This window comes from Odocoileus virginianus, chromosome 13 (genome assembly GCF_023699985.2).
Source record: "Odocoileus virginianus isolate 20LAN1187 ecotype Illinois chromosome 13, Ovbor_1.2, whole genome shotgun sequence".
Classification (NCBI taxonomy): domain Eukaryota; kingdom Metazoa; phylum Chordata; class Mammalia; order Artiodactyla; family Cervidae; genus Odocoileus; species Odocoileus virginianus.
The window spans coordinates 57127750-57150267 of NC_069686.1; the positions used below are offsets into that span (position 1 = coordinate 57127750).

The 22518-nt window shown below is 36.1% G+C and overlaps 1 protein-coding gene across 4 annotated transcripts in view; it reads left to right on the forward strand.

The window, feature by feature from the left end:
* DPP10 (dipeptidyl peptidase like 10) overlaps positions 1-22518 on the forward strand; it is a 1494592-nt gene that overhangs the window by 1316108 nt on the left and 155966 nt on the right. For all 4 annotated transcript variants that reach the window (XM_070476307.1, XM_070476306.1, XM_020892274.2 and 1 more), the window contains exons 6-7: positions 11214-11266; positions 11367-11448. In XM_070476307.1, the coding sequence (XP_070332408.1) occupies positions 11214-11266; positions 11367-11448 (135 nt within the window). The remainder of the gene's footprint in view (positions 1-11213; positions 11267-11366; positions 11449-22518) is intronic.

Sequence of the window (22518 nt, forward strand, 5' to 3'; positions counted from 1 at the left end):
CCACAAGTCTGTTCTATATATCTGAGTCTCTTTTTCTGTTTTGCATATAGGGTTATCATTACCATCTTTCTAAAGTCCATATATATGTGTTAGTATACTGTAATGGTCTTTATCTTTCTGGCTTGCTTCGCTCTGTATAATGGGCTCCAGTTTCATCCATCTCATTAGAACTGATTCAAATGAATTCTTTTTAATGGCTGAGTAATATTCCATGGTGTATATGTACCACAGCTTCCTCATCCATTCGTCTGCTGATGGGCATCTGGGTTGCTTATAATCCTTGTTTTTCAAGTTCTAGTACTAAGTAGAGATAGCTTGAGATTTTCGTCTCTCACATTGTTGTTGTTCAGTTGCCAAGTTGTGTCTGACTCTCTGCGACCCCGTGGACTGCAGAACAACAGGCCTCCCTGAGTCCTGTTGCAGTATATTTATTTCTTCACTGACATGCTTGAGAGAAATCTAGTGGATGGGTATTTAGATGATATTTAAATTTTGCACTTTACAATACAATTTGAAAACCTGTTTGCACTACTTCTCAGCAATTGACCGTTAAGTGCTATTCAGGTTATCAAACCAGATGTGTTTAATATTAGGACATAGGGAACAGTATAATGTCTGGTGGTTTGAAAGTAGTTTATTCACGTGAATTAATATAGAAAGGTCTGGTATATGAAAATATTTTATTACAAAAAGTGGCACTGTCAATGAGGTTTGTACTTTAGTCAGCAGTATATCATGGTGAAAATTACCTGTTAAATATGAATAATTTAAAAACTGATGCCAGGGAGCTTCTTTGAAATGAAATTTTGTATTATAGACAACTTCTCATGAATAAAATTATAACAGTAATTCTAGGATGTATTGTTATGATGAACAGTTAATGTTTTTAACAGGAAATATTTCAGAAAATGGTTTCTTTCTTTCACTCAGAAATCTTGTTGTGTAATGAAATATATTCTGCTCATGCTGGTTGCTGTTACTTTGCAAGCCATAGATTTATATCCTGGGCACAACAGACCTATATGAAATTGAAAAATGATGCCCAGGTCATTTTTCTTGTCTGCTTTAAAGACTTGAGTCATTAGCCATCCATGTTCTTATATAAAATAAATATTTTAGATGAAATCATGTTTGAAAGTGAAAGTGTCAGTCACTCATATGTCTGATTCTTTGCGACCCCATGGACTCTAGCCTGCCAGGCCACTCTGTCCATGGGATGCTCCAGGCAAGAATACTGGAATATTAGCTAGTTTTGTAGCTAGTTTTCATTTGTTTCACGTAGAATATGAGCTCTACCTTGGATAACTTTTACACATTTATTGTGCTCCTCATGCATGAGTGCTCAGTCACTTCAGTCATATTTGACTCTTTGCAAACCTATGAACTATAACCCTCCAGGCTTCTTTGTCCATGGCATTCTTCAGGCAAGAATATTGCCTGAGGCAATATTCTCCCAGCAAGTGGGTTGCCAGTCCCTTCTCCAGGGGATCACCCCAAACCAGGGATCCAACCTTGGTCTCTGCGTTGCAGGCAGATTCTTTACCATCTGAGCCACCAAGGAAAATTTAATTTACTCTTATTAATCAAATTAATTATTTATGTATTTTTATTAGATTGTCCATTTTCATAGTACACTGACAGTACTGTATTTCAACTCAGTAAACACACTATGAATACTAAGGAAAAAAAAACACCCAATATCTTATCTTCTCCAAATGGGAAGCTTACTAGACTCAAATAAAACAAGAAAAGGTCAAAATATTGCTATATATTCTACATGATGATGACATCATGATGCCTTTAGGCTAACAGAATTACTAAATTAGGTTGTGAGAAATTGTCTTTTTTTAATTAGCAAATTTTTTTTTATTTATTGTATATAGATTTTGCAAAAATTAATGCTGAATTTAAGCAGCATCTAAATTTCATCTTCTCTAGCATCATTTATGTTAGTCTCACCCTCTTGAGTATTTTACTGTCTGCCACTTACTGTAAAGGTGATACAATGAAAGAATCTTACATGGTTCTTTTATGTGATAACATTTTAAAACATGCTTGCATGTGTGGAATGTGTAAGATTTTGGTTCCAAACATGGTTTTACTTATTGTTCATCTCAGAAGAGGAGTAGTTTGTTTTGTTTTTCTTTTTTCTTGTGTACAGGATTCTTTATATTTCTTAAAGGATAAAACAGACAAAAAAGTTGTTGTTGTTGTTTTTTTTTTTTTTGCATGTGCATGCTCAGTCATGTCCAATTCTTTGTGACACCATGCAATGTAGCCCACCAGGCTCCTCTGTCCATATAATTCTCCAGGCATGAATACTGGAGAGGGCTGCCATTTCCTCTTCCAGGGAATCTTCCTGACACAGGGATTGAACTTGCATCTTCTGTAGGCACCAGTGGATTATTTAATCACTGAGCCACCTGTGAATCCAGAAACCATTTTTATCCACTTTCAGATTGAGGATCAAGGGTAATGACATCAGTGAAAATCTCAAACTAGGGAAATCTAGGGTGTGCTCATCCCAAGAAGCACTGACATAGGTGGTAAAACCTGTCAGCAATGATCTTATCAACACATGTAAGTTTTTTAAAATTAATTTTTATTGGCATGTAGTTGATTTACAGTGTAGTTAGTTTCCGCTATACAGCAAAGTGAATCAGCTATGCATATACATATATCCATTCTTTTTTAGAGTCTTTTTCCAATATAGGTCATTACAGATTATTAAGTAGAGTTCCCTGTGGTATATGGGCTTCCCTGGTTGCTCAGATGGTAAAGAATCTGCCAGCGATGAGGGAGACTTGGGTTCAATGCCTGGCTTTGGAACATCCCCTGGAGAAGAGAACTGGCTATCCACTCCAGTATTATGGCCTGGAGAATTCCATGAACAGAGGAGCCTGGCAGGCTACAGTCCATGGGGTCACAAAGAGTGGGACACAACTGAGCAACTTTCACAGTGTTCACGTCAATCTTAAAGACTAAGGAAAGGAGACTAAAATATAACAAATATTACTTACACCTTTAATACCCTCACATATTTATTTTCTCTTTCTACCTGTACTTGCTGTTCACAATGTTCCCAAAGTTTCTTTTTTAATACAGTGTCTTAAAAGAATTTTTGTAGAACTGCATCTCGTAATTTTGTGAACTCTGTTTACTGCACTAGAGTTTCCTACCTGATGCTCTGGTTCTTCATTGAATGATAAAAATAAAATTTCCAACAATAGAGCCACTCCTCACTCATCGCAAAAAGTACTAGTCCATTATCCTAGAGCAAATTTTGCATCATCATACCACTTATTTCCAAGAGAAACAAACACTTTGTTGCCTACATTGTCTTTTCTCTCACTGCCATTTTTCACAAGTATTAAAATTATTTATTCAGAGACCTACTTCCTCACACTTTAGTTTTCCTAACTGTCTGATTTAATGGCAAATCCATAGTCCTATTTTAAATATTCTCAAGGCCATGAAAATGCACGCTATTTATTCCAGTTCGGCAGTTTAACTGCGGTGCAGAGGTTTGGTACCTAGAGATTTAAGCCTCTGCTTAAGCATAAATTACTAAAGCACCCTGTTCTTTTTTTTTTGTAAATGTAACTCTCTTTAACATGAATCCCCATAGATGTCTTAAGTAATAACTGATATTCCAAGAAAAAAATCTGAAAAACAGCTAAAGGAGAAGGGGATTTACATTTTTAATCTGATATATTAGATCATCTTTCAATGAAATCCCTCTTAACTGTGATAATCACAATTAATTCATGCCTACTCTTGTTCATAAATCTTTGGGTGGTACCTTAAAAGGTCTTTCAGAAATAAATCTTTTGCAAAGCTGGAGTCATGCGTCCTGTCCCAGGTCCCTGAGAGAGTGTACAGAGAGATTAAGTCATAATACGGGTTGTAATTGGACAGATGTAGGTGCAAATTGTGGCTCTGTCACTTACTTAAACTTTCAACGCTTCCAGAGCCTGTCATATGAATTATGAATTACACTTTCTACTTCCTGGGGTTGATTTAAACATAAATAATATATGTACAGTGCTCGGCAGTGTCCAATATATAGTAAGTGCTCAATTCAATAATTATATTAGTCCCTTCTATGCCTAACTCAGCTGTTATCTTCTCTATGATCACATCTTGAAGCAGATTACTAATTGCTTTTTGGAAAGCTTATGGTTTACAATTTGCAAGTCCTAATTTAACCAAGACTTGCAACTAGATCCCCTTATGCTAATATGTTTCTTAACTTTGTCACCCCAAATTAATGAGTTGTGGGCAGGGATCATGTTTATTACAGTTTTTGCGTTTGGCAAGGTACTTGACTTATGTGCTTGCATATAATTAGTATTCAACACATGTTTATAAACTGACAGACAACATATAGGAGTAAATAAAAATTATCAACTATTATTCTTTTGTATTTAATTCTTTTTAAAAATGGCTTTTATCACCATAATCGTTTTTTTAAATGCTACCAAGTGCAAAACTATGTCAAAGAAATTGTGTACTAGACATTTGATAACTGAATTGATGTAGCTAGTTTTCATTTGCTGCACGTAGAGCGTGAACACTACCCTGGATAACTTTTATACATTTATTGTATTCTGCATGCATGAGTGCACAGTCGCTTCAGTCATATCTGACTCTTTGCACCCCTATGAACTATAGCTCTCCAGGCTTTTTGTCCATAATATTTTCCAGGCCAGAATATTGAAGTGGGTTGCCATTTCCTTCTCCAGGGCATCTTCCTAACTCAGGGATCAAACCCATGTCTCCTGCATTGCAGGCAGATTCTTCACCTATTGAGCCACCTGGAGAGCCCTTTTGTGTTTTGGCAGGCCTTAAATATGACTACCATTTTTCCTTATTTCTTCTAGTAACATCTCATGCTACATCGATGTTATGTATATAGCTGGTCTTCTATATTTAAGGATTCTGGAATTGCAAATATGCCTATTTTCTAAATTCAATTTGTAACTTCAGGATCCATAGTTGCTGCACATTCTCAGTCATTCAAGACAAGTGCCAAACAGCAGAACATTTGTGATGCCTGGTATGCATTTTCCCAGGTGAGATCGAAGAAGATGATGCAATGCCTTCGTTTTCCAGTTTTCATACTGTAAATTAGTGTCCTTGTAGGGCTTGTAGGGCTATTTTTTCATGTGCTTGTGTTTTCTTTTTCATGATTTTTCTGTTTAAATGGCAAAATAGCTCCCAAGCATAGAGCTGAAGTGCAGTCCAATGTTACCAGGTGCCAGTAGACTATGATGTGTTTTAAAGAGAAATTACATGAGTTAGGACTCTACAAAAAAGATCTTCATGACCCCAGATGATTACAATGGTGTGATCACTCACCTAGAGCCAGACATCCTGGAATGTGAAGTCAGGTGGGCCTTAGGAAGCATCACTATGAACAAAGCTAGTGGAGGTGATTGAATTCCAGTTGAACTATTTCAGATCCTAAAAGATGATGCTGTGAAAAGGTTGCACTCAATATGCCAGCAAATTTGGAAAACTCAGCAGTGGTCACAGGACTGGAAAAGGTCAGTTTTCATTCCAATCCCAAAGAAAGGCAATGCCAAAGAATGCTCAAACAACTGCACAATTGCACTCATCTCACACACTAGTAGAGTAATACTCAAAATTCTCCAAGCCAGGCTTCAAAAATACATGAACCATGAATTTCCAGATGTTCAAGCTGGTTTTAGAAAAGGCAGAGGGAACAGAGATCAAATTGCCAACATCTGCTGGATCATCGAAAAAGCAAGAGAGTTCCAGAAAAACATCTATTTCTGATTTATTGACTATGGCAAAGCCTTTGACTGTGTGGATCACAATAAACTGTGAAAAATTCTGAAAGAGATGGGAATACCAGACCACCTGACCTGCCTCTTGAGAAATCTGTATGCAGGTCAGGAAGCAACAGTTAGAACTGGACATGGAACAACAGACTGGTTCCAAATAGGAAAAGGAGTACATCAAGGCTGTATATTGTCACTCTGCTCACTTAACTTATATGCAGAGTACATCATGAGAAATGCCAGGCTGGATGAAGCACAAGCTGAAATCAAGATTGCCGGGAGAAATATTAATAACCTCAGATATGCAGATGATACCACCCTTATAGAAGAAAGTGAAGAGGAACTAAATAGCCTCTTGATGAAAGTGAAAGACAAGAGTGAATAACTTGGCTTAAAGTTCAACATTTAGAAAACTAAGATCATGGCCACTGGTCCCTTCATTTCATGGGAAATAGATGGGGAAACAGTGGAAACAGTGGCAGACTTTATTTTGGGGGGCTCCAAAATCATTGAAGATGGTGACTGCAGCCATGAAATTAAAAGACAGTTGCTCCTTGGAAGAAAAACTATGACCAACCTAGACAGCATAGTAGAAAGCAGAGACATTACTTTGTCAACAAAGATCCATCTAGTCAAGGCCATGATTTGTCCAGTATTCATGTATGGATGAGAGTTGGACTATAAAGAAAGCTGAGCGCTGAAGAATTGATGCTTTTGAACTGTGGTGTTGGAGAAGACTCTTGAGAGTCCCTTGGACTGCAAGGAGATCCAACCAGTCCATCCTAAAGGAGATCAGTCCTGGGTGTTCATTGGAAGGACTGATATTGAAGCTGAAACTCCAATACTTTGGATACCTGATGCAAAGAACTGACTCATTGGAAAATATCCTGATGCCGGGAAAGATTGCAGGTGGGAGGAGAAGGGGACGACAGAGGATGAGATGGAATTGTTGGATGGCATCACCTTCTCAATGGAGATGAGTTTGGGTAAACTTCGGGAATTGGTGGTGGACAGGGAGGCCTGGCATGCTGCATTCCGTGGGGTCGCAGAGTCAAACACGACTGAGTGGCTGAACTGAACTGAACATGAGTTAGGTAAGCTTCATTCAGACGTGAGTTATAACATTGGCCATGAGCTCAGTCCTAAGGAATGAACAATATTTAGTGTTAGATGCAGCTTTTTCAAGTTAAGAAGCACATGAAAAAAAATGTATTGATTGGTTGATGAAAATGTAACCAAAGGCTCCTAGGTACCTAATCCTGTACTTCTCCTAGGAGAAATCATTCAGTATTTGCTAATTCAATGTTCATGGTGACTTATAGATCATAACAGCAAATAATGATAATCAATTTTACCATTCATGATGATTAACATTTAGTAATCTTGTATAAGTTCCTAGAGCAATGTAGAGATGGTAGGGATCGGATTGGTTTGTGGGATCCTGTGATATTTTCTGCACCTCCCAGTGCCTTTTGGTATCAGGAGATTGAATATCATGTCAGCTCCAGCTTCCAGGAGTATAAATTTGATCAAATTGTTATACAGTATATCTCAATTTTGCCCCACACCTACTGCCTTTGCCATAACTATTCATATACTCTGTAACAAGCTGTGGAACATCATTTGCAGAGATGAGATGAATATGTAATTTTTGACCATGAAATTTCTTTGTCCTCATGGATCTTAGCAGATGTTCAATTTGGCCCTCATTTTACAGCAGCCAATAATTACAGTAAAAAGACTGTTTCTAATCCGAGAGACTCCAATTTTATCTTCTCATCATAAAACAAGACCTACCTTGCCAATATAGAAGAGATATATATGATAAAAGGAAGTGAAGAATGTTAAAAAAGAATAGAAAAAATTGGAAATAGAACTGCCATATGACCCAGCAATCCCACTGCTGGGCATACACACCGAGGAAACTAGAATTGAAAGAGACACGTGTACCCCAATGTTCATCACAGCACTGTTTACAATAGCCAGGACATGGAGGCAACCTAGATGTCCATTGGCAGATGAATGGATAAGAAAACTGTGGTACATATACACAATGGAATATTACTCAGCTGTTAAAAAGAATGAATTTGAATCAGTTCTAATGAGGTGGATGAAACTGGAGCCTATTTTACAGAGTAATGTAAGTCAGAAAGAAAAACACCAATACAATATACTAGCACATATATATGGAATCTAGAAAGATGGTAAGATGACCCTGTATGCGAGATAGCAATAGAGACACAGATGTAAAGAACAGACTCTTGGACTCTGTGGGAGAAGCCGAGGGTAGGATGATTTGAGAGAATAGCATTGAAACATGTATATGACCATATGTGAAATAGATCACCAGTCCAGATTCGATGCATGAGACAGGGCGCTCAGGGCCGGGGCACTGGGACGACCCTGAGGGATGGGATGGGGAGGGAGGTGTGAGGGGGGTTCAGGATGGGGAACACATGTGCACCCATGGTGGATTCCAATATTGTAAAGTAATTAGCCTCCAATTAAAATAAATAAATTTTTTAAAAAGGAATAGAACTGCCATTCAAGGAGAGAAATGCAGATTAGCACAGACTGAATTTATTCCAATGTGCCTTAATGTAGATGTTCAATAAAACTAAGTTCATTTCTTCTTGAAAACTCCCCCTTTCAAAATCTCTGCAACACTATGCATCAAACATGAAGAAATGTCGATCTCTAACCCTGTTTGTCTCCTACCTTGTATTATTTATATTCTATGGTGGACATATAATGCAATTTAGTTATGGAAAATTACAAAAAACAAGAAGAATTTGAGATCTGTGAGTACGTGCACACACACACACACATACACATACACATCAAGGATAGTGGATTTAGTGGAAAGAGTTCTAAGCCAGGCGAAAAGGGTTAGGATCTAATTACCTGTAAACTGCAAACTATTGGCTTTGCAGGGACCCTATTGCTGAAGCTCAATCTCTATGATATGTTTGCTCTGTGTTTGCAGGTTGGGTAGGGCTAACTTTCTTTTAAAATATAGTTCACTTGAAATATTATATTAGCCTCAGGTGTGCAGGGCTTCCCTTGTGGCTCAGCTGATGAAGAATCCACCTGCAATGTGGGAGACCTGGGTTCGATCCCTGGGTTGGGAAGATCCCCTGGAGAGGGAAAAGGCTACCCACTCCAGTATCTTGGCCTGGAGAATTCCAGGGACTGTATAATCCATGTGGATGTAAAGAGTCAGACACAACTGAGTGACTTTCACTTTCAAGTGTACAACATAGTGATTCGATATTTTTATAGTTTATGCATATACAATATTATTAACTATATTCTCTGTAGTATACATTACATCTTGTGACTTATTTATTTTGTAACTTGTTGTTTGTACCTTTTAATCCCTTTTACCTGTTTTCTTCATCCTCTGATCCTCCTTCTTCTGGCAAATGCTAGTTAGTTCTCTGCATCTGCAAGGGTTAAATTCTTTATTGTGATCTTCCATCTCAGCGTACCGGCTGGGAGAAACAAATGCTGTATCAGGCTAAGAACTACACAGCAGAAGGTGAATTTATATATTTTTCTCTCTAAACCCCATCATTGTAAAGACATCTAAGTTCTTAGGATTCATAAACTGAGAAGAGTCTGTAACCTTTATAGCTCTACATCATATAAATATGATGGAAAGAGATGAACATTCAATGGTTATATTCATCCAGTTTTGTGCCAGTGATTATTTTGGCTTGCTTTGACTAAAACAGTAGTGAACAGGAACTCTTTGTCAAGAGAGATATGAACCTAGAATTCATAGGAGAGTGTGTTAGGCAGATTAACAGATGGAATGAATAGTTTGTTCCTATCCATAACATCATTGAATCACTTGTCTGATTTGAAGACCACTTAATGACTTGGCAGTTTACTCTGGCAACAGAACTTTCTGAGATGGGAAAACAAAATGGAGAAGTGGTCACAGTTCTCACCTCTTTGTCAGCTATAGTAGTAAATTCAAGATTTAAAATTTGTAGTCAAATATGGAATTTTATAGATCACGATATGAATGCCAAAATAGACACCAGGAAAAATATTTTTCCCTTCTATGACTGTATAGTAAAGGTGATCTCAGATTTAATAGTTATTCCAAAAGAAATGGAGAAAACACTTCATTATGAAGCACAATAATATAACAAATGGTGGGAGGATTGTAATTTTAATGCACAGAATGAACACTAGTATTTATTTACCAAATATGTGGCCAGTCATGTTTAATTGAATAAATAATAATTTGACTTCTAAGGATTTTTAATTTACAGTATTATATTTGTGCAATGTATGTCGACTGTAGGATAAGAGTTTTTATAATTACATGCTGAAAAATGAAAGTATCAATATAAGCTCTATGAATCCTGTAAATAATAATATAACAATATAGTTAAGTGGAAAAGAGTTTCTTCACTAGATCCATATAGCTTAGAAAAATATAATTTCATTAAAATGTCACATACTTATAATCTCTCTCCCTAACCTATCTTTTACAATTTTCCTCATTTTCTCTGTATTCTTTCATCATCTTTAACCAGTAAGAAGCAAAATTTAGGAATATCTTTGCATCATTCACAATGGTCCTTAATGTCACCTCAGCATGGAAGCTGTGATCCTTTGGAGGATGCCCTTTAGAAAGAAACAGGGCTCTTATAAGATGATATAAGAAGTCTCTTGAAGATACATACTTGCAACCAATTATTTAACATATAATTTTCAGATATTTCTATGAAGTGCTTGGGGTATTATCCCATTTTGTCTCCATAAGCACTTCCATTTGCAAGGGATTTTTCCCCATCAGAATCACTATTCATCAAATATTGGTTGCATGTTGCAGGCAAACTTGATACGGTATAAGGTAATGTGGAGGATGCAAGGTAATACACACCTGGGCCTGATTCCAGTGGGAAAGGGGAACAAGCACTTAAAATCTTATCTAATTTGTGCTACAGGCTGTGAAATGTCCTGAGTCAAAAATAAACTTTGAGAGAGAGAAATTCTCTAGATAGATAGGCTGTAATGGAAGGAGGAAAATTTTTCATCTGAGTGAAGTTAGGATATCCTAAAAAAAAACAAATTAGAAAAAAAGAGAGACATTCAGGATATACAGAAGGAATTTATCTAATATAGTAAAGTGTAGGCCAGATGAAGAGAAGTAGTGGATGATAGGAGTGGAAAACCATGGAGAACACAAATACCAAAACCCTGGAGTATCAGTGTTTCGATATTCAAACTGGAATAAAGTTTGAACTTTATTTTATAGATAATGAAGAATCGCATTTTGAATTCTCTCTAAAACCAATTTTGCATTTCCAGAATTTAGTCAAAATATATCCATACTCATTAAAATAGAGCCTTTACTCCAAACTATAACTATTCTTTTTGTTTCAGATTTTTCATTATTCATATACTGCTTCGTATGTGATCTACAATATACACACTAGGTAAGTTCTTTGATCATCTGGTTTCCATGAGCAACTGTCCAACTGAACTGTAGGTGCAGGTGTCAATTTGTTCATATAAAAATATTTACCTTTTTTCAAGGGAAGTTTGGGAGTTAAATCCTCCAGAAGTAGAGGACTCTGTCCTGCAGTACGCGGCCTGGGGAGTCCAAGGGCAGCAGCTGGTGAGTACAGGCATTGACGGGCACCAAACACTGTCGGCCAGGGCCCTACGGAAAACGCTTACAGAAGCCACTGTCTCGTAAAAGTTGTCCTATTATATGGATGTTTTCCATTTACTTTAATATATTTTATCTAATACTCCAATTTAAGAATATATCAAACAGTACCAATATTATGTTGTCAATTAATTAAAAAGTAAACATTTATAGAGTAATATGCGATTAAACAGCTAGTTGATAATGAAACCCAGAAGAGATCCAAGAATATGAAGGCCAGTTCTGCAAAATTCCAGTTGCATATTGTTTTATTTATTCTTAAAGCATTGTTCAGAGCAAAAATTTAAGATAGAAGTTGACAGTTGACAGTGTTCTCTTAAGAGAAGGTTTTTTCATCATCATAATTTGAAATAATTTTGAAATTGTCACAAGCTCAAAAAGAGAATGATTGATGTAAAAGCAGTTTGAGCTTCACAATATTCTTGTGTGTGTCTCATGCAGGCCTGGATATAGACTTTAAGGGCAGACTGCCCAGGAAGTGTTATTGCTTGTTTGCATGGCTTGAGCATGCTCAAAAGTACTACACGTGGCCAAACTGATTTCTAAAATTTTGTGTGTGTTTATATGCCTACTAGCAACAATGTGAGAATTACCTTTGTTCCATATCCTCACCAATACCTAGTTTTTCCAGGCTGTCATATTTTTGTTAATAATGACATTATTGCTTCTTCATTCCAATTTCTATACTTTTTATTTTATTAAAATCTTTTTGCACTAGCTAACCTACAGATGTGTATAGTTATGGTGTGATAGTTTCTTTTTCTGTGGAAAGATTTTTAAAAAATTATTCTATTATGACTATAAGATTAAGGTTTTGGTAATCTATGCATTTATAAAATTTCATTTCACCTAAATTTTCAAATTTTTATCATAATACATTTAACTTCTCTGTTTTTTTAATCTTTACATTTGTTTCTGTATTTATTTTTTTCATGTTTTCTAATATTATTTGTAGGTTCTGTCCTCTCCTTTTTTATGGTCAGCTTTGATTGATATTTATAAATTTCACATTTGTCTTGTCAAAAAGCCAAATATTGAATTGATTTTATCCTTCCTAGTATAATGTTAATGTTTCCTTTTTCTTTTGTAATAAATAACTGAAGACTAGAATTTTCTCTAAATTTGGCTTAATATTCATTCAAGTTTGATAGTGATATTTTTATACTAATTTGGTTTGAGTACGTAGAAAATGGATCATATGTTCTTACTTCTGATGGGTTATTTTGATGTTTGTTTTTGAATTTAAAAAACTATGAACTTGGATTTGAAATTGATTTCTAAAGTTCAAAAGCAGATCTCTGTAATACTGACTGAAAATAATAAGAGTTGATTAATGGCTTAACATAAACTTCTACAGATGTTTTCCATGTGGGAAATATAATGCTTTATGTGTGCCTATTAAGTCTATCTTAATACATGATTAAGTTTTTAAGACTTTTTAAAACAAAAGTTTGTCAATAACAATGAGAGAAATATGTGCAAAGTTGCCGGACGTTAGACTTGAAGCTGCTTAAGCATCTTTATGGTTGTATTTTATAAAGAAATCCTACGTAACAGTGTATTCACTGTCATATCCACTCTAAATGGTTGATTAAATTATTTTAAAGACAACAAGTAGTAATTTAAAAATGAAAAAAAAAATACTGCTGTGATTCTGTCAAGTAATCCCATTGACATGGGGACCTCCTCAACAGAAGGCAGAGGCTATACTAAAACAGGCCTTAATCCAGGCACCTGCTTTGAGGTTGCCAAACTTAGAGAAAGCATTCCATCTATATGTCCACAAGAAGGAAGGCATAGACTTGGGGATGTTAACTTAAAGGTTGGGGCCTGAACCCCTGTCAGTGGCATACTTGTCCAAGAGACTCCATCCACCACCTGAGGCTGGCCTCCCTGCCTTCAAAACCTTGCAGTCATTGCAAACTTGAAAAAAGATGCCTTAAAACTTGGGGGCAAACTATTTTTATTAGACACCAAGTGAAACAAGTCCTGAATGGGAGAGGTCATGTATGGATGTCTAATCAAAGGATCCTCAGACACCAAGTAGTGTTTAATAACATCCTGCCTGTTTGAGCTGGCAGTGGCCTGTCATTCCAAATCTTCTTAACAATGAAACAGAAGGCAGAAGACCATATTCATAGCAACAAACGAGTTATAGTTACAGCTCAGTTACAGCTCACCTGGGAAGCAGGCAGGGGCAAAGGGCAGTGGCTTCCAAGATGCAGGTGCAAGTCAACCCCTGAAGTGGTCCTGATTCCTCTTGGCTTCCCTTTTTATCATTTCTGTCTCCTCCCTGTGAAGCCTGGTGGGTTATATCCTATGAAAAAATAGGCAGTGGTTCAAGTATTCATCTGATTATTTATGCCCAGGACCAGAGGTTCTCACTCAGGTCCTCAACTTCCTCTTTTGTGGGCACTCCCAACCTGCGTTTTTCTGCCATCTTGGACTCTTTATTTTTTTCTACTCTAACTACCTGACAATTCTAATACCATAGATTATAAGCAGTATGTTTGTCTTTATCATGTGTCTATTTTAGAGACATTTAAAACAATGTATTTCTATTCCTATGTAGGACTGTCTCTAGATCCATTCCATTATGATATTCCTGAAAGCTGGCAGCAGAAGGTACACAGAATATGCTAGATATAAAGATGCAAGCCTGATTCAGAGAAGGCAAGAATCAATGTGTTCATGGGCAGTGGTGAAGTGCGCAGTCACTGAAGTCCTACTCACTTTCCTCTGCTGCTGACAATTAGAGAGCTGGTTCGCAGGGCAGAGGCAGATTCTAAACACACAAAATGTCAGAACACAGAAACCCAAGAGAACCTCATGTTTGTGGCTCCAGAGAGGCCTTAGGAAACATCTATAAATGACTCTTGTTCTCCAAGTCTGAGAGGAGAAAAATTCGGTGCCAAAGTTTATGACAAAATAACAGTTTCATACTCTCAATGAAGTAGTATTAGTGCATGCATTTTCTTTAATGATTCATATTTGTTATTGATTAATTATTCTTTAGCGTATTTGAAAGAATCATAAAAGTACTAAAAGTTTATGAAAATCATAGATCTTCTCAAGGGAGTCATTTTGCAGGTGATTGAATCCTTATACATTACTATCTTTGAGAATATTACTTAATCTCCATATGCCTTAGTCTCCTTATCGGTAAAGTGCTGACAATAGCAGTGCTTTACTAATAATGCTATCATATTTAATGTATTTATATGAAATATTTTGAAAAGAAGCATATAGGATTTTAGAGGTGTTAGATTTTATTGTTTCTAAAAGATAAACAAAAAAAAACTGTGTCACTTGAATTTTAACTTCTTTAGGACTTTTGATGTCACTAAATTTGTGAAGAAATGAGGTTAAGTTCTGTGTAATGGCATTTTCCAAAGTCATTTGGGAAAGTTTGCAATAAATTCCACTCTTATTGAGGTTATGTTTTGTGCAAGTAAACATAAATTCAATGTATTATAATTAAAGAGTTATCTCTACAAATGGCTAATGGTCCATTTCATGTGAATGACAGGCTTTGTCAATATTTGAAGCCATCAGCAAACTCTTCAATATGATTTATCAGAGATGAGCCATTGCAATTAATTTAAATGAGTCTTACAGTGTTTATAAACTAAGGACAAGTCACTCTTCATCTTTAATTCTCAGTTTCTAATTTTATTTGCTGTAAATTAAACCCCTGGCTATAGAGAAGAAAGGTAAGAGTTTAGGCATAACTTATAGGTAAAGAAAGTCTTAATTAGAATTTAAAGGATGTGGAATTTTTTAGTAGCACTGAGTGTAGGGGAAAACAACTTGGATGGGCCCAGCTACATGGGGAAAGAATCTGACACAATGTATTATTTAGAAAAGGCAGTGAGTAGATTACTTTAGTTGTAGCAAATGTATTATAGAAAGAAATAATGGATCCTGAAACAGAAAAGGTACATTAGTCATTCATTTGAAAAGAATTCTGGTTTAAGAAGGTATAGCCTTTTTCTTTTCAAAATAGCTTCATTATATAAAAGTTAAAGTCACTCATTGTAAAACATTTTGAAAATTCATAGAGTTCTATAATTATATGAATTCATCTAAATTCATATACTGGAGAAGGAAATGGCAACCCACTCCAGTACTCTTGCCTGGAAAATCCCTAGGACAGAGGGGCAGTCCATGGGGTCACAGAGTCAGACACAACTGAGTGACTCACACACACAAATTCATATATAAAAATTAATTATACTTACCTATAATTCTACCATAAGAATTGAAGGATTTTGAAAATCAAATGAAATTTGAGCATAAGAAGGAAAAAACATTTCACTGACTAAAACACTCTATCTAGAATTAGGAAAAAAAAAAAACAGTTCAACCTCAGATTCTCTGTTTTTTATTTTGTGACTTATGGAAGGTTGAAAGCTTTAAGCTTGCTGGTTTTAAAAATGAAAGAAAATCATAGCTATTCTCAGTTTAAATGAGATAGGTCATATGCACAAGCTGATTTCCAGAAAACAGTATTAATCATGTATATATGTATATATGTGTATGTATCATATATATGTGTACATCTATTCAGAGAGAGAGATAGGAAAATTGACTCTTGCAATTATGGCAGCAGTCTGGTCAGCTGGAAACTCTGATAAGATTTAGTATCACAGTCTTGAGCTGCAGAACTGAGGCAGAACTCCTCCTTCAGGAAGACTGTTTTTGCAGTTAAGGTTTTCAACTGATTAGAAAGGACAAACTATATTATTCCTTAGTTAAAGTGAACTGATTATAAATGCTACTCATACCTTTTAATTACATTCACAACAGGAATAGTGTTTGACCAAAGAGACACCAAAACTTAGCCACATTTACACATAAAATTAGCCATCACATCATAGTAAGCACACAGTAAATGATACCCATTCATTTGATTCTCACTTGTCCTTTCTTGTATTAACATAGTTAGTGCAGAATTTCATCATCCCTCCCCTAAAACATTTTGCAGCTGATTTTCTAATATCCCTTCTTCAGTGGTTAGCCACTCTGATTCACACCTGCAGAGGTATGGTTAATAACGCAGATCCTTACCAGCTGCCACAAGCCTATGAAATGTCACTGAAGTGACCCAGAGTGCCACTGATGTGACTCACAAGATGTGACGAAGGTGTCACATCGTCTGACTCCTGACACTTCGTCACAGCACACAGCACAGAGTTTGCTCTACCTGAACTAAACTCTGTGATTTCCAGAGGGTGACACGGGGCTGCTTTATGTTCTAAGACATTTCCCTTTCTATACCCAGCCATTGTTTTCTTTTCATCAGAACTCTTAGTCAAAGACTTTCCATCCTCTTTGAAAAATTTTTCCCTAATATGTCTACATCTAAGTGAATTGCTTACTCCTCAATAGTCTAACATTCTTCATCTCAAATTTTAAATATTTTATATTATTTATATGCATTGCTATCTTCCACCACTGACCTATAAGTCATTTCCAGGGAAGACAGAATAAAGAATACGCTAAATGTCTCTATCCTCTCTCTCTCTTCTGTCTTTCCCTCATCTCCCACCCCCTCTTCCTTCTTCATAAAAATTCATTTAGCACAAGGCAAGAGGTTTATTTGATAAGACACTAATGAAAGACTAACTGTTGTCATCATGGATAATGGGATGCCAAAGAAGGTTTTGAGAATGGCATAATATGAAAAGATATCATACATGAAAAGACATGTTTGGCAGGAAAGTTTATAGCAGGGAGTAGGTAACTAAAGGCAGAGAGCTAGGTTTAGAGGCCATTAGTATAATCTAGCACTGATTTGATAAAAAAAAAATATTTAAGAGATGAATAAATCAAGTTTTAAACTGAGAAAACTTGCTTGCAGTTGAACAATAAAAACTATAAAATATTTATAAAGTACTTACTATACATAAATTATATGTGTATTTCTATAGATTTTACAAATAATCTCATTTAGACTCCTAATTTATTTAAGCCACTTTACTGAATACAAATAAAAATTTGTGCATCCTAAAGGCTGTACTTTGCATTGAATACATACAAAAGACTGTAGATATTTAATGTAGAAAACTTGATGAGATGAAAGTAAGTAAACACCACGAAAGCATCACCACTGTCAACAACATAAACATCTCTATCACCTCCAGAAGATTTTTACTGCTCTCTACTTTTTCATGGGATAAGAACATGACATAAGATAGACTCCTTGTTAGATACTGCTAGTATTTCTTTCAGCCTATTTAGGGTAAAATAAAATCACCATACCTGTTCTTTCAATGGCATAAAGCTTTAAACATATCCAGTATGTTACTTAATTTCTCACAACTTAGGTGTTTAGAGAAATCACATTTCTGCACTTTATTATCTATATTTCTGAAAAACATAATGTTTAGGTAATTCTCCAAATACAAACTCTGGCTGTTTATTAGTCTCTGAGTGGTGTCTGATTCTTTGCAACCAACCCCATGGACTGTAGCCTGCCAGGCTCCTATGTCCGTGGGATTTCCCAGACAAGAATCCTGGAGTGGGTTGCCATTTCCTTTTCCAGGGGATCTTTCAGACATGGGCAGGTAGATACTTTACCACTGAGCCACCAAGGAAGCCCTTCCAAATATGAGTACAAAACTATCAAATTTTCTATCACCTGCATTTTTACCTACTACTTACCTTAAAATTGTATTAAAATCTCAAGTGATTAGCAAGAGTTCTTTGCCTCTAGAATAGTTTCAATATCTTTGGCATAACTTGCTTGCATTTTAATTAATAAACATTTTGAACTATTTTATTGACTTTCCAGGATGACCCTATTCCTCCTTGGTTTAAAAGCAGATGTGTAAGGTAGCATTTTTCAAACATGTTGAGATCTCATGTCCCCCACTATAAATCAACAGGATTTTGCTTCATATGCTAGTATCTGTTTTTTTCTGCTATAAAAGTGATCATTTTAAGTATCATTAAGATATAGTCAAGAGATATATGATAAGCATTTGCAAACGTAAGATATACATGTGCATACTCATATGTACATTCACTCCCTGCTGCTGGCGTCATGTACATTTGGAAAAAATGTGGTTTAGAGTCCAAGCGTACCAGCAAACCAGAGGGGACATAGAAATAAATAAAGAAAAGCAGCCACTGAGAGTCAAGGTCTGTGCGTGCGTTCAGTCACTTCGGTGGCGTTGCTTCAGTGGTATCTAAAGCTTTGTGACCCCAGGGACTATAGTCTGCCAGGCTTCTCTGTCCATGTGATTCTCCAGGCAAGAATACTGGAGTGGATTGCGATGCCCTTCTTCAGGGCAAGTTTGGGGTAAGGAAAATCAGTATCAAAAAGCTACAATTTTTCTATAATCAATATTTTGACTAGTGGTAACTGATGAACCAAAATAGGATAATTGGGTTTAAAAAAAAATACCCTTAAAATATCTCAAGCATTTTGATTGATACTTTTGCATTGTAATCAAGTACATGTTTACATTTATGTGTCATGTTGGCAGGGGTTCTCTAATGGCTCAGCAAGTAAAGAATCTGCCTCCAATCCAGGAGTCACAGGAGATGTAGGTTCGATCCCTGGGTCAGGAAGACACCCTGGAGGAGGAAATGGCAACCCACTCCAGTATTCTTCCCTGGAAAATTCCATGGACAGAAGAAACTTGCTGGCTACAGTCCACGGGGCCATAAAGAGTTGTACAGGATCAAGTGACTGAATGCATGCTCCCACATACCCACACACATCATGTAGTACATTCTCACATAAGAAAAATAAGATAACAGTGTAGGTGTATATGTGGAAAACTAAGTAATTACAATATATAATTTAAAGGAAAAGTAATTTCCACTACTATCCAATATAAATCTCTTCAATTCAGTTCAGTTCAGTCGCTCAGTCGTGTCCGATTCTTTCCGACCCCTTGAATCTCAGCACGACAGGCCTCCCTGTCCATCACCAACTCCCGGAGTTTACTCAAACTCATGCCCATCGAGTCAGTGATGCCATCCAGCCATCTCATCCTCTGTCATCCCCTTCTCCTCCTGCCCCCAATCCCTCCCAGCATCAGGGTCTTTTGCAGTGAGTCAACTCTTTGCATGAGGTGGCCAAAGTACTGGAGTTTCAGCTTCAGCATCAGTCCTTCCAATGAACACCCAGGACTGATCTTTAGGATGGACTGGTTGGATCTCTTTGCAGTCCAGGGGACTCTCAAGAGTCTTCTCCAACACCACAGCTCAAAAGCATCAATTTTTTGGCGCTCAGCTTTCTTCACAGTCCAACTCTCTCTTAGTGTCTTATTATTTAAGCAGCATATTTATGACTTTTCTACCAAATTCACAGATTTCCAAAAGAAATGGACAATGAAATTCCTATCCTTTATGAGCACATATTTCAGATTATTTTCTTCCAGTTAAGTGTTGCCTATTTCAATGTAAGGAGAAAACTTAGCAACTCACATACTGGTAGCAATACTTGCATTGCTTTTAAAGGGTTTGCACTGGCAGTATTAGAAGTCACTTGGTAAGTAGGAGGTGACTTGACTTTGATGACTGCCTTGGTCTGTAAACAAACTCTTTGACTACTTTGGTCTGTAAACAAATTCTCTGAAAACAGGAGCTCAAATTCTGTAATTCTCATAGCATTTATAGCTGTATATTGCGCTATGGAGTTAGCAGCATGAATTTTTCATTGAAAATAATAAAAAAGAAACTTCTTAGAGAAGATGTTGTAACCTCTGCTAGCATGTGAAAATGGGAGATTTTTAGATACTGACAGTTATAAGTGAGGCCAGCCCTGACTTAGATTTAGAGAGTGACTAGAAATACTACCAAACTTATATCTAATAATAATAATATTAATAACTAAAAACAAGAAAAGAACACCATCAATTCACTGTATGCCATTTGAGAATACCATTTATGCATGCTCTATCTAGTCAACATTTGGAAAAATCAAATGGAATTCAATATTGTATATATAAAATGCCAATTTTAATGACAGAACATCTAAATTTTACTTATCTCTTCCAGGGGAAGGTGGTAGTCATTACTCTGATTTAAAGTGCTTCGTTTGGTTTAACCAATATGAATTATAAAATTTTATAGAGCCTTTCACTAGGTCTTATGAACGTGTTACTTATTAGGTGTATAAATGGCATACTATCTATTCTAGGAACTCAAAGGAAATAGACTTAGAGATGAGAATACTCACCTTCGGAAACACCTACAATAGGAAGACTCTAACACGACCTCACTTTGTAGGGGGAGTCCTCTCTGAGGTGATGGAGCAGTTTCTTGGAAGCAGTAACCAACCAGCTGAGTTTTAGAGTTATATACCGAGATTTAGACCATTACGTAAAGGCATCCTCGGGACTATAAGGAAGTTCTCAGTTTGAAAGGAAATAGAGTAGACGTGTATGGAATCACATGCTTGAATTTATTTTGTTTATACTTTTAATAACAGAAACTTATAATTTATACATTATTTCCAAATATCTCATCTTTTGAAAAAATAAACAAACTATAAAATATGTCAGCAGACTTGAACTAGAATGAATAACCATAAAAATTCACTGTAATAAAAACTCACTATGTTTCCCTTAACTTACATTTAAACAATTTTGAGTTATTTAGTAATAATAAGATAAAGGCAACAGCCATATCATTTTTCCCTATTTGTTCCCCAACATAAAGAACAATTTCTGTGGCACTTCTTGTCTCATGCTGCTCCTAATGTTGAATTAAATAATATATTATGGTATTAGAGCTAGAGACATTTAGGATTGCAGATTTTTAAACTAAAAATCTAGACCATACATAATCCAATGTACTGACTACTTTGAATAGATCCTGCTAGGCAGACCATTTGATGGAATAGCAACATAGATGATGATCAGTGAAGGTTTGTAAATATTAGACTCTTTCTGTTTCACTGCAGCTAAGCTCTTGTATATCTATTATTCTTTTAACCATACAGGGTTATTCTACAGTGCTGTCAGGTCATACTCCCTTAATGGTCTAAATAAAAATTTTAATAATAAGATTATAGTAGTGTTTATCATAAGATATGAATCCTATACAAACCCTGAGGTATGAAGATTCCAATTAGGAAAAGTTCCGTATTCTAGTGATTTGCTGGTTTTCACTAAAACAGCATGAAGAGAACTCTCTGAGCAAACTGGTCTGCATTGATGTCAAGATTCCTCATGTCAGAAATAATTCCAGCTTTCCTTCTGTGATGTGGGAGAGGAACTCTCCTCTTGCTCTCCTTCTTAAGAACAGCAAAGATACTTAACATGTGAAAAGAAACTCTATATTTTATGATACTATCAATCAATCACAACCTAAACTATAGTCTTTAAGGAACATGGAGTAATAATTCTCCAGAGCCAGGAAAAAAATTGAAAGCAAATATACTCTTTAGCAGATTTCAGAAACTCAGAGAAAGACAGAAATTGACAATTTTGGCTGGTAATTTCAATACTTGTCTTATAAAAGATATAGTCTTATGGAAAATCCATATAGTTATATGGAAAATCAGTAAGGATATAAAAGATTGGATCAACACAATCAATCATGACACAGTACCCAAAAATTACAGAATACAGGGCATTTTTAAGCGCACTTAAGCAATACGTGAACTGTGAACTTCCAGATGTTCAAGCTGGTTTTAGAAAAGGTGGAGGAACCAAGGACCAATTTGCCAACATCCGCTGGATCATCAAAAAAGCAAGAGAGTTACAGAAAATCATCTATTTCTGCTTTATTGACTATGCCAAAGCTTTTGACTGTGTGGATCACAATAAACTGTGGAAAATTCTGAAAGAGATGGGAATACCAGACCACCTGAGCCACCTCTTGAGCACCTATATGCAGGTCAGGAAGCAACAGCTAGAACTGGACATGGAACAACAGACTGATTCCAAATAGGAAAAGGAGTACATCAAGGCGGTATATTGTCACCCTGCTTATTTAACTTATATGCAGAGTACATCATGAGAAATGCTGAGCTGGAAGAAGCACAAGCTGGAA